At 38.7% G+C, this 13,668-nt stretch overlaps 1 protein-coding gene across 1 annotated transcript; it reads left to right on the forward strand.

Moving 5' to 3' along the window:
* Positions 1-1,191: 1,191 nt before the first annotated feature.
* Positions 1,192-4,600, forward strand: LOC129720998 (dipeptidyl peptidase 3-like). Its single transcript, XM_055673015.1, has 4 exons — positions 1,192-1,519; positions 1,583-1,735; positions 1,922-2,816; positions 2,877-4,600. Exons 1-4 carry the CDS (start codon positions 1,400-1,402, stop codon positions 3,869-3,871), a joined length of 2,163 nt encoding a protein of 720 aa, XP_055528990.1. The 5' UTR covers positions 1,192-1,399; the 3' UTR covers positions 3,872-4,600.
* The last annotated feature ends 9,068 nt before the right edge of the window (positions 4,601-13,668 follow it).

The raw sequence follows: 13,668 nt of genomic DNA on the forward strand, positions 1-13,668 counted from the left end.
GTCAGTCCGTAAAATGGTCTATAGAACAAACCGACAAGAAGGCGTTAGTTACTACACACTTATATTAAATCATCGAATTCGTCTTTTTTTCACCGTCACGTTCGGTAATATAAACCACTACCGATCGATCAGTAATCAAATTTTTGTTGCTTTCTGTCATTATTACCGACCTAATTTGCGAACACAGCAAATGCAACTAGTTGTCAAAACCACCGATCAAATCTGTAAGTTGTGTAAGACAATACCGAAAGATCTGTGATATTTATTTGTTCACTTTCAATTATTTAAGTAAACCAGAAATATGATGTAGCATTGTTTTGATAAAACAATGTTTTTATTCAAATATTATTAAAAATTTCACCTATTGAAAATAAAAAAAAATCAAAAATCGACGCTCGCCGCACCGAATTTGTCAGGGTGAATATCAATTAACCTTCATGCCAGTTGTGCTCATAGTTTCAAAGCCGAAGATCTTCCGGATGTGTCCATTAACAAGGCGGTGTAAACTATTTACGTAGCATGCAACGGATGCTCGGAAGTAGATGCAAATGATGTTATGGTTTGATGCCTAAAATATTTACAAATTTTGTTATTATATACTTACGAAAAATTTGTACTATGCGATCATCTTTTAGCTGAAGTTGTTGGAGAAAGTCCTCCATTTTTTCGTAGGAACTTCAATGTTCAAACGGAACTGAGAATGTGACTTGACAACCAGAATGAGAACGAATAGAAAAAATTTGACAGCTTTGTAGTTGGTCCAGTGGTTTTTACCAATATTCGGTAAAAGTTTCATTTACCGAACAGTTCAGTAGAAAATATAGCAGTTTTCAGTAAAATCATTTGCTGAATACAGAAAATATGTAAAGTTATATCAATTTTACAAACTACTCTGTATTTTCTCAAACTTACCGATCGAAATTGTAATAATAATTACCGAACATTTATTATCTGATTGAGTGTGTATAGCAAAGTGTAAATTATTGCACATGTTTATTTTCAATGATTTTCTGCAGATTTTTGTCAAAGTCTCTATATATTTGCGCAGATTTTCTCGAAATGTGTGCTAATTTTTGCAGACCTTTGCCTGCGTGAGCGAAATTTTTCCGAATCACGGATAGTTTTTTTTTTCAAATTTCAAGCAGATTTTTCCGGTTTTTCGAGCAGTTGCATATATATTTCAAAAGCATTTGGCATCTCTGGTTGCCGGCTCGTTTCATTTGATTGTGATCGGCTTGTTTTCTTGCGTTGTGTTATCATTAAAGGCAGATAAATTACTTTTGTACATTTAACGTTTTCTTCACTGACAGTTTTGTGTTCTCTATTTCGCTTCTTCTGTAAAAAGTATTAAATTTTGTTGAAAGTTGCATTTATTAGTTGTGATCTTGGCAGTCTAGAAATGATTAGAAAAGATCATCACATTCTTCCCAATACGCAGCCAGTTGCAGTTTTAGAATGCGCCACTGCATTTCGGGCTCTTACGGAAAAGGAAAAACTCTATGCACATCATTTTAGTCAGGTAAAACCACAATTTCTAGTGCATATACTACCATGATACAGACTAAATGTTATTGCTTCTCAGGCATCATGGGCCGGAGGATTGATATCGTTAGTTCAATCGAGCCTAGAAGCTCCAATTATATTTTCACTGCTGCATCGCATCTTTCTATCAGAACCCATAGATGAACTTAGACAGGCCGCACTAGCGGCTAACGTTAGCGTGGATGATTTCACGGTATGTTTGTAACAAATGCATATTTACTTCTGTTTATCTTATCGTTGACAACAAATGATATGATTTCTGGTTCCACTCATCTCACATATGGAAAACTGTTATCAGTTCTACAAACTAACACTCTCTAGTGTCAATATTTAATGTACTTAACTTGGTTATCCTATTTTAAAATCTTGTCGGTTTCAGGCTTTCCTGGTCTATGCCTGCGGGTTTTGGGCCAACGCCGGAAACTATAAAGCCATGGGTGACAGTAAAATCGTACCCAATTTAGATGAAAATACGTTCGAGCAGATAATCAAAGTATCAAAAGCATTTGAAAATGATCGAACTACAATTGAAAGTCTTTGGCAGAAGACAAAACGACCTATATTTTTACTTACTGAACGCACTAAAACTCTGGGTTTATACGACCAAGGTATAACTACATATCACTCCTCGAACGTGACTCGTAAGGATACGGATTTAGTCACCGATTGGATGAAGGAGAACAAAATGGAAGCATACAACTGTCGTTTGTTTAAGACCATAGAGCATGGTACCACTGTCTACAATATCAAACTTGCCTCTGCCGAAGAAGGTGAGAAAGTGGGCGTTACTAGAGCACCCACTGAATATAAAGGTTGCATTTTCAAAGTCACCCGCGGTGATTACCACGAAATTTTACAGAAAGTGAACGAACATATGTTGGAAGCCAGCAAATTTTCTGCTAACGAAAATCAGAAGCAAATGATAGAAAATTATGTCAAAAGTTTCACAGAGGGTAGCTTAGAGCCACATAAAACCGGATCCCGATATTGGATTAAGGATAAAGGGCCCACGATCGAGACCTACATTGGGTTTATGTTTACCTATAGGGATCCAGTTGGACAACGAGGTGAATTTTATGGATTCGTAGCCATGGTTAATAAAGAGATGTCTGCAAAATTCGAGAGACTTGTTGAAAATGCCGAAACGACTATCAAATTGCTACCCTGGGGCGAACACTATGAAAAGGATTGCTACTTGAAGCCCGATTTCACCTCGCTAGATATACTAACAATGGCCGGATCATGTTTGCCATATGGAATGAACATCCCCTCATGTCAGTAACTATCTATGAAGTTTAAAATTTAAAGAGTAATATTCTTTATGCCAATTCCAGATGAAGAGATTCGCCAAGACGAAGGTTTCAAAAACGTCTCACTTGGAAACGTTTTGGCTAACATGAACACAACAGATCCGATTCCTTTCCTCACGGAGCATGATCAAGAACTAATGAAACGCTATAAAGCTGCTTCATTCGCAGTTCAAGTTGGACTTCACGAATTGTTGGGGCATGGCAGTGGAAAAGCGTTTCGAATCGACGAAGAAGGAAAATTCAACTTTGATCAGCAGAAAGTCAAAAGTTTGCTTAGTGATGAGTTGGTAAGTAAATGGTATATGCCGGGTGAAACGTATGACTCCAAGTTCAAGTCATTAGGATCAAGCTACGAAGAATGCCGTGCCGAGGCGGTGGGCTTATTCTTGTGCCTCAATCAGGATATTTTAAATATATTTGGGCATTCAGATCAGCAGGAGGCTGAAGATATTATTTACGTGAATTGGTTGCTAATTGTTTGGGCTGGAGTAGGTAGCGCGTTGGAAATGTATAATCCAACACAAAAAACCTGGCTGCAAAGTCATAACCAGGCGCGATTCGTATTAATGAAGGTCTTGCTTGAAGCAGGCGATGGACTAGTGACCGTAGAAGAAACTGAAGCCGGTAAAAATCTGCTGCTCACATTGGATCGCACAAAAATAAAAACTGTAGGGAAGGAAGCTATACGTCAATTACTCGTGAAGCTGCAGTTTTTCAAATCAACTGGAGACTTGGAGAATGCTACCAAACTATACAACCGTTATTCAGATGTCAATGAGGAAGGGCCCCATCCATGGGCTAAGTGGCGTGATATTGTTTTAATGCACAAGCGACCTCGGCTCATAAACGTCCAAGCAAACACCATACTGGACGAAAACGGTGCTGTCCAGCTTAAATCATACGAATCCAGCTTCGAGGGTTACATCCAGTCGTGGTTAGATAGAATCCCAAATAATGAAATTGATGAGATCTTGGAACGGATTCACGAACGAAATAAGCAATATTTCGAAGATATTTGATGAAACAGCAACATTTGTTCCTCAAATAATATTTTTAACGGGTTGACTAGCAACGGATTACTAAATGGCACAGACTCCAAGTATTCCTTTCAACGAATCAATAAATGACGACTCTCCTGCTGGGGGATAGAATATCATGTAATAAAAAATCGTTAATCGAAGATGTATGGCAGTTTCCCATTAAAAAAATGTGTCTCCAAAATAAATAATCTAACAGAGTTACTTTTTATGTTTTAAGTTTATTGATCTTCCAACTGAAAATCGTTGAAGGCTCTCGCACTGAGAGTTTCAAGGTCGTTTTTCAAGGTAAATACTTTTCACAATATTATGAACCACCCTATGCCGGATAAATGCACCACCCTAATGAAACATAATGTATTCGATGCTAGTTATAAGGTATATAATTATACAGGCTGTTACTGCCGTGATAAAATTAAATTCCATAACCCGCGCGAGCAGCGCCAATAAACTCAAAACGTAAATAAACAGAAGATCAAATTTCAATCGAATGCTCCCGCAGGTAGCATGTAGTAGCCATGCACTCACAGGTAGAACGATTGGCAACAAAATAGTAATTACGTAGGGTCAGCGTTTTGAGGCAGGTGGCTCACGCTGCCGTACTTTAAAGACTGTATTATACATTGATTTGTAAATATTGAATTGTAAGCGTAAAATTAGTATATAAGGAAATTTTGATTGAATAAAATCGAAGTTTATGGTTAGTCTGAATTTGGTCGTTTCATTGGACGGACCGAACCTTCCTATATTAATAAGTGATTACTCTTTGATTTCTCTTCAAGAAGCATAGACCTCCACATTAGCGAGGACACTAGCTAGAAGACTTAATCAGGCCAGAGCGATCCTTACTGGTATACAGAAAATCCTTCAGAACGTAACCTATTTCCCCCTTCCAGACGCATAGGCCTTCGCTGTAGTAAGGCAACTAGCAGGAAACGGGAAAGGCCAGGTAGTCGTTGCTAACAGGAGTCTTGGTCCGCCTTGGTTATCGGTTCCGCTCGCGTATTTAACTTTCGTTCGGTGACAAAGCCTTGTTAACCCGTACCTTCGCCCGGGGAGGCCGCGTAACGCGAATAACATATGGTGGCTCCAGAGAGGAGCAAGTGAACTCAAACTCTATTAACTCGATCGTGCGCGGTATCGGTAGCGTGTCGGACACTCGAAATAAAACCTAACATTAACAAAATGGTTAAGTTTGTGGATAACCCGAATTGGCACTGTCGGATGTGCATCGAATCCGACGAGAAAGGTGTACTTGTGGAAGGCTGCGAATGTGACCGTTGGTTCCACTTGGCATGCGTGGGACTGAAGGACCCGCCGAGAAGTGAGGACTACTGGACATGCCAAAAATGCTACGAGATTGCAGAAAATCAGCAAAAGATGGAAGAAAAACTTAAGAAATTGGAAGCCCAAGCCAAAGGCAAACGAACACCATCGTCGGAAAGAACGACAACAAGCGAAGAAATATTGCGTATTCATCAGAAAACTATGGAGGCTCTCGTTAAGCAGCTCCAAGTTAAACCCGAACCAACTTCAGATATCAGTCTGGCCCAACCCAATCAAAACGAAGATTGGACAATCTACCTGAAAAGGCAAGCTCTGGCTGACTTGCCTAGGTTTGATGGCGCGCCGAAAGATTGGCCAAAATTTAAGAAAACATACGAAGAAACCACAAAAGCAGGAGCTTTTACTAATCTTGAAAACTTAAACCGGCTGCAGAAGGTTCTGCGTGGAAATGCCGCAAAAACTGTGAGTCAACTGCTGATCGACCCGGAGAATGTCAAGAAAATAATCGAAAGACTAGAAGAAACATACGGTCGACCAGAGGCGATTTATAACGAAATTCTCCACGAACTAATAAAAATTCGTAAGGAGAATAAAAGTGCATTATTAGAAATAGCAGATGCACTGGATAATCTCGTGAGTACAATAAATGTAATCAATTGTGCTCAATATCTGAACGACCCTCGTTTGGTCGATACTATAGTAAAGAAATTGCCCTATAATATTCAAATAAAGTGGGCTGAAGAATTGAGCAAAGAAAACATTCATTGCCCAGATTTGAAAATACTGAATGAATGGATAAAACCACTCGCCAAAATTCAGAGGATGGTTAACCCTTCGATCGAGAGCTCTGAAAGGAAGTCAAGAGTAAACATTCACCAAGATAACCGGAAAAAGTTCTACAACAAATGTCCATTCTGCGAAAAGGACCACAAAGTCTATGAATGTGATACATTCAAAAAAATGAACACGGAAGCAAGGAGAAAAATTGTTACACAAAAACGACTTTGCTTTGGGTGTCTAGGAGCAAACCATCTAATGAAAGATTGCGAACGTGCTAGAACATGTGACATCGATAAATGCCATGAAAAACATAGTAGATGGCTACATCCGAGAAATAAGAAAAACGTAGACAAGGCCAACAAAATGATGACGACGCCGAAAGAAGAAATCGTAGAAAAGCTTGTAACCACAGAAAACGCTTCATCTTCTAACTCTGGAACTACAAATCACCATCAAACATTCAGAAATAATATTTATTTCCAAATTATTCCCATAACACTTAGAAACAAGGGAAAGGAAGTAAATACGTTTGCTTTCTTAGACGCCGGCTCATCACTAACTTTGATCGAGGAACAAATTGCTGATGATCTCGGCCTAGAGGGACGCTCGAATCCTCTCAAACTCACCTGGACGCAAAACGTCACCAAGCAATCGAACAGCAGGCAGGTACAAGTTACACTCGTTGGACCTTCAAAGAAACCATTTATCCTGAAGGGCGTAAGAACAATTGACAACCTCCAGCTACCAATTCAATCTCTAGACATGGATGCTATGAAAAAACAATACGATCATCTGAAAGACTTACCCATTGAAAGCTATACGGTAGCACGACCATCAATACTAATTGATCTCGACAACGCGCATCTACTAATGCCTATGGACAGAAGAATGTTAGACGAGAATTCTCCTATGGCTATGAGAACCAAACTAGGATGGATTCTCTTTGGTAACCTCAAGTTGAATATCGCACAAGACTATGTCATGGCAATACAGGAAAATGACGAGATGCGAAACATGATGAAGCGGTATCTCAGCACAGAAGATTTTGGAGTCAAAACAGTCGAAAGTCTGCCAAAGGGTAAGGAGGACAAAAGAGTTGAAGTAATAATCAACGACACACTGAAATATCTAGGGAATAGATACGAAATTGGAATGCTGTTCAGACAGGACGATGTCAAATTCCCTGACAGTTACCAAAACGCTTTAAGACGATTAACTCTGTCAGAGAAAATGCTTGCGAAAAATGAGAAACTCAAGCATAGGCCATACTTAACTTTAAAGAGTACGTTGCGAAAGGATATGCCAGAAAATTAACACCAGCAGAATTACTTACACCTACAAACAAAGTTTATTATCTACCACACTTTATCGTCATAAACGAAAACAAGAACAAACCAAGATTAGTGTTTGACGCCAAAGCAGAAGTTAAGGGTGTCTCATTAAACTCAACCCTTTTACCGGGGCCGGACGCCACAACATCGATCTTCGTAATATTATTACGTTTTAGGGAAGGAAACATAGCGATAAGCGGTGACATCCAGGAAATGTTTCATCAAGTGAGAATTCGTCCGGAGGATCAGCACGTACTACGCTTCTTATGGAGAGATTGCGATACATCAAAACCACCGGAAGTATACGTCATGATGGTTATGATATTTGGCGCCACCTGTTCACCGGCCTGCGCTCAAATAGTAAAAAAATTTAATGCGAAAAAATTCGAAAAAACTCACCCCGCCGCAGCAACCGCTATTGTAAAACAACACTACGTCGACGATTACCTAGACAGCTTCCACACTCAAGAAGAAGCAGTTCAAACAGTCAACGATGTTATAACAATCCACGAAAAGGGAGGTTTCTTCATAAGAAACTTCATATCAAACAAACGCGAGTTACTTCACTCACTCCCCGAAAACCGGTTAATGGATTCAAACAAGAAAGATATAACTGACAAAGAGTCTCACGTAGAAAGGGTCCTAGGGCTACACTGGAATACACAACACGATTATTTTAGTTACCAACTAAGGTTGGATAAACTAAATGCAGAAGCATTAAAAACGTTAAACACACCGACAAAAAGAGAAGTACTTTCATTCGTGATGAGTATCTATGACCCACTCGGATTAATATCGCACAAAATTATAGAAGGAAAAATAATCCTCCAAGAATTACATAAGGAATCGATGGAATGGGACGACACAATCACGTCACGCATTCTGCCCCGATGGCGAAATTGGATCAGTACGTTAAAACTGATGGGAAATCTAAAAATCCCAAGAAGTCTTCACATAAAAACCGGAGCACCTCTAGAACTCCACACGTTCGTAGATGCAAGTGAAAATGCGTTTGCCGCAGTAATTTACATAAAATGCGGAAATACCGTTAGCCTTGTGGCAGCTAAATCGAGAGTAGCACCTATTAAAACACTTTCAATACCACGATTAGAGTTGCAAGCAGCTGTGCTAGGCTCCCGACTAGCAGAAACAATAGTAAATGAAATACGTCCGACAATATCAAAAAGAATATATTGGTCTGACTCGCAAACAGTCTTAGCATGGATTCGATCTGATCATCGTAAATATAAGCCTTTCGTGGCTCACCGCATAGGAGAAATTCTAGATACAACAACCGTACAACAGTGGCGTTGGGTCCCATCGCTGCAAAACCCAGCTGACGAAGCAACGAAGGAAGTGAAAAGAAAATCTATTTGGATAAATGGACCTGGATTCCTGCATCTTCAGGAAAACAACTGGCCTACGCAAAAACCAATTGAAGAAACCTCAGAAGAATCTAAGGATATATTAGCACTACATATAACAACAGAAATACAGCAATATGATTTCATACGAGAAAACCGCTACTCAAATTACTGGAAACTAGTTCAACACCTATGTATACTACAGAAATTTGTCAATTGGATCGCAGAAAGGAAATATTTCATAAAAGCTATAAACAGAAATGATCGAGACATCGTCGAAAATACGCTTTACAAAAAGGCCCAATGGGAAGCATTTCCTGTCGAAATGATGGACCTAACTAAAAATAAACAATTAACCAAGCAAGGTCCTTTATCAAGCCTGCGACCAGTGCTGGACGAGAATGGCGTCATGCGTAGCAGAGGACGGTAAGAAAACTTATCCGCATTGAAAAACTCGGCCAGACAGTTAATAATCCTTCCTCAAAAACACCACATTACCCATCTCCTTGTGAGATCATACCATGAAAAATACCTTCACCACGGAGATGAAACAGTAATCGGGGCACTTCAAACCAAATATTGGATTCTAGCAGTACGCGCCGTGCTGAAAAATGTTAAAACACACTGCCAACAATGCATCATCTGGAGAACGAAACCTAATCCACCACTGATGGCGGCGCTACCCGACTTTAGAGCAAAACCATATTTACATGCGTTCACGCATACAGGTGTGGATTACTTCGGCCCATTCGAAGAAAGAGTCCATAGATCCATAGAAAAGCGCTGGGGAGTATTGTTCACCTGCTTGTCGAGCCGAGCAGCACACATTGAAATGGCCGAAAAATTAGATACCGACAGTTTCCTAAGATGTTTCAAAAACTTTCAAAACAGAAGAGGAAAGGTGTCCCATATGTACAGCGATAACGGCACGAACTTTATAGGTGCCTGGAATGAAATAAGAGAGCTACAAGCATGGGCGAATAAGATAAACACCACGATGGAGAAAGGACAATCGGCAGCACTCGAAATACAATGGTCATTTAACCCACCCGCAGCACCACATTTCGGCGGTGCATGGGAACGTTTAATAAAAATCATAAAGACTTCCTTGAAAAATATGTTTAAGAGTTGTAAAATGCCTACACCAGACCTACTAAGAGCCGGCTTCATCCAGGCAGAGTTTCTGCTAAATTCCAGACCGCTTACTCATATACCGCTCGAAACGTTCGACGATGAACACCGTTTCACATATTGATCGGACGAGCAGGAGAACATGTATCCCCAATTGCACCAACAGTAGATGGATTTAATAAAGAACAATGGAAGCTAGCGCAACACTACGGACAACTCTTTTGGGATCGTTGGAAAACAGAATACCTCCCAACATTAATAAAAAGAAACAAATGGACCGAGGAGATCATTCCACTTAAAGAAAACGATATCGTCATCATCACAGACGACAACGTACCAGCTGGAAGATGGTTGAAGGGGCGTATAATAAAAACATACCCCGATAAAGATGGACAAGTCAGAAAGGCTGACATACAAACGGAAAAGGGCATTAAAAAAGAGCAGCGACGAAAATAGCGGTTCTCGACGTTACACAGAAGGAGAAACCAGAAGACGCTCAACATCTCCCATCAACGAGCATGCCGGAACAACACGTCATGATCATACACAACGACGTAATCAACAACAGGAATAACAGCAACAACAACTCCAATCAAAACAACGACAAGGTCATCAATACGAAACGTAAACTAGCGGACGAAAATTTTTCTAACTGGGGAAAAAGAAATAAACTGGATATTGACAAAATTAAGGAACTAAGAGACCAACATCTGAAGAAACATCCACCCCGAACTATACCAGAACGAAATAAGCGGATCAAACCATGCAGTTGGATTAAGGCACTTCTACTCAGCACCACGTTGTTATCAATCATATCTCCAGCAACATCTCTAAGAATTCAGCCGATCAACAAGGACGGTCTTATATTTCACCATGAAGGAACGTGTATTGTACAAAGGGGACTATGGACCTCAGGAATAGAAACAAACATAAAACCTCTAGAAGATATAAAACACATTGAAGACATGCAAACAAATTTAGGAAATGCATTAAGTAAAATATCAAGAATAATCAAAGACGACACCATTATCGAATCAGCGATAGCAGTAGAGCAACAATGTGTAGTTGCCATCGAAGATATACAAACAATGTTTCAAGAAAAAATGAAAAGAATGAAACGCAGCAAAGGTATTTTTGGGTTTTTGAAAGATTTAGTATTCGGAGGTGACGATTTAGAAGACCAACTACAAATAATACATCATGAAGATAACCTAAAGTTACATCAGTTATCTAATCTCATTAATAAATTAGACGAAAAAACAAACACTTTGAAAACACAACTCAGCAAAAAAATTTTTAGTATTCAGGGAAGGTTAGATCATTTAACAAACCAATATAATTCAAAAAGAGCTGATATTGCAGTAAAAAAGTTGTTGGAAACCATAGTGCTCGTTCGACAAATTACCGAAAGCACTTTAAATAAGTATAAATTAGTTCAACGAAATCCTATTCCAGAAACAGAGAGGCTACAAATACTTGCCAAAATAGAAGAGAAAATCCCACATGATTGTATGGTTACAAAAGAACAATTTGCAAGCCATTATGAAATCACCTTAAAAAAAGATGCACTTCACATAATAATGAAAACAATTATTATAAATAGAGAGAAATTCGAACTATTCGAAATTATTCCAATCCCTAGAGTTTACAATAGATCCATCATAACGATAAATAATTCATTTATAGCGATCAATCACCAAGAACAATACTTTTATATTTCTAAAGATGTAACTAAACTTAATGAAAGTTATTATATGACTCATCAAAATACTTTTCTTACGGAACCAGATTGCATTGTAGCTGCCATGCTGCATAAACTACCAAAAGAAATGTGTAAAATTGAACAACTTGAAATCGATTACTTTGAAATCATAACATTGTCTGATCCTAATGTAGTATTATATTATGCCCAGAATCCACGAGAAATAATTATACATTGTGGTCAAACAACCACAACACCACCACATTACGCAGCAATAATTTACATGGAACCTGAATGCGAAATTCGTTCAAAAAACAGTGTAACATACTCAAGCAATACTAGAGAATCAAAAAGTAGGAAGATTTTTCTCAAAGTTAAAAATGAAATTCCACACGAAATAGATGAAAAACAAATAGCCGCATATACAGACATAACTGATGACATTACAACCACATCAAGTGGCAAAATCCAACCAATAAGCAATCATCATTTGCTAACTCTAATTAACATTGTACTAACAACAATACTTTTAGCTATAATTGTTACTGTTCTATATTATATATTGCAAAAACAGAAAACCAGGAGACAACAAATTACACAATATCCGCCACATCAACCCAGAAAAAGGAAACCATGGCCAAAACCAATTATAAGAATAAATGAAGATGCATTATAATATTTATCACGACAGATGTTAAGATGTTTTCAGTTACGGGGGCCGGAATGTTACTGCCGTGATAAAATTAAATTCCATAACCCGCGCGAGCAGCGCCAATAAACTCAAAACGTAAATAAACAGAAGATCAAATTTCAATCGAATGCTCCCGCAGGTAGCATGTAGTAGCCATGCACTCACAGGTAGAACGATTGGCAACAAAATAGTAATTACGTAGGGTCAGCGTTTTGAGGCAGGTGGCTCACGCTGCCGTACTTTAAAGACTGTATTATACATTGATTTGTAAATATTGAATTGTAAGCGTAAAATTAGTATATAAGGAAATTTCGATTGAATAAAATCGAAGTTTATGGTTAGTCTGAATTTGGTCGTTTCATTGGACGGACCGAACCTTCCTATATTAATAAGTGATTACTCTTTGATTTCTCTTCAAGAAGCATAGACCTCCACATTAGCGAGGACACTAGCTAGGAGACTTAATCAGGCCAGAGTGATCCTTACTGGTATACAGAAAATCCTTTAGAACGTAACCTATTTCCCCCTTCCAGACGCATAGGCCTTCGCTGTAGTAAGGCAACTAGCAGGAAACGGGAAAGGCCAGGTAGTCGTTGCTAACAGGAGTCTTGGTCCGCCTTGGTTATCGGTTCCGCTCGCGTATTTAACTTTCGTTCGGTGACAAAGCCTTGTTAACCCGTACCTTCGCCCGGGGAGGCCGCGTAACGCGAATAACACAGGCTATTTCGAGAGACTAGCAATCAATTTCAAAAGATAAATTCAAAGCATTTTGAACTCCGCCTTCCACAATTGCAAAAAACGACTAAGTCCCAGAGAGTCGATTTTTGCAAAAAAAAAAAAAATCAGATGACACCAATTGGGTCCTAAAGTTATACCAGTTTTTATATATCATTTAAAAAAGCCGCGTTTTCTGAGAAAAACGTGTTTATTAAAAAATGTTTATTGTTTTCCTTCGATTTTTAAATGAAGAATGAAAAAACTGCTCGAAAAGTCTTAGTTGACGTTTCGCCCATGTACGGTATATGAGAGAACTGTCATTTAAGGCATTTCGAGCAGTTTTTTACTCTTCACCTAAAAATCGAAGGAAAACTATAAACATTTTTTAAAAATCACGTTTTTCTCAGAAAATTGCACTCTTCCAGCTGATATATAAAAATCAGAAAACCGTTTAAAACTTTAGGACCCAATTCTCGACGTTTCAAGCGTTTTTGTAAAAAAAAAAAAAAATTAAACCGAAATTTAACGTACCCCCCCCCCCTGGGGTGATTTTTCGGTTTTCAAAAAGGCCAAACTTCAATCGTTTTGCGCCGCCGCATTTTAAGTCCGATTGAGCTAAAATTTTGCACAGGGTGTTTTTTTGAGCAGGTGAACATTTTGTATAGGGTTTTTTCTTGAAATTCGAGATGACCATTTTGGCTGGCACCCTAGTACTTATTATAGTCAGTAATGCAAAGAAATTATGGATCGTACGTTTAAATGACCGTATAATAAAT

Source organism: Wyeomyia smithii, chromosome 1, assembly GCF_029784165.1.
Source record: "Wyeomyia smithii strain HCP4-BCI-WySm-NY-G18 chromosome 1, ASM2978416v1, whole genome shotgun sequence".
Lineage (NCBI taxonomy): Eukaryota > Metazoa > Arthropoda > Insecta > Diptera > Culicidae > Wyeomyia > Wyeomyia smithii.

Bases quoted from the DNA above. Each gene is read 5' to 3' on its own strand.
- LOC129720998 (XM_055673015.1), top strand. From the start codon at position 1,400: ATGATTAGAAAAGATCATCACATTCTTCCCAATACGCAGCCAGTTGCA. The intron at 1,520-1,582 runs GTAAAACCACAA...ATTGCTTCTCAG, and splicing joins ATGCACATCATTTTAGTCAG to GCATCATGGGCCGGAGGATT. The intron at 1,736-1,921 runs GTATGTTTGTAA...TGTCGGTTTCAG, and splicing joins TTAGCGTGGATGATTTCACG to GCTTTCCTGGTCTATGCCTG.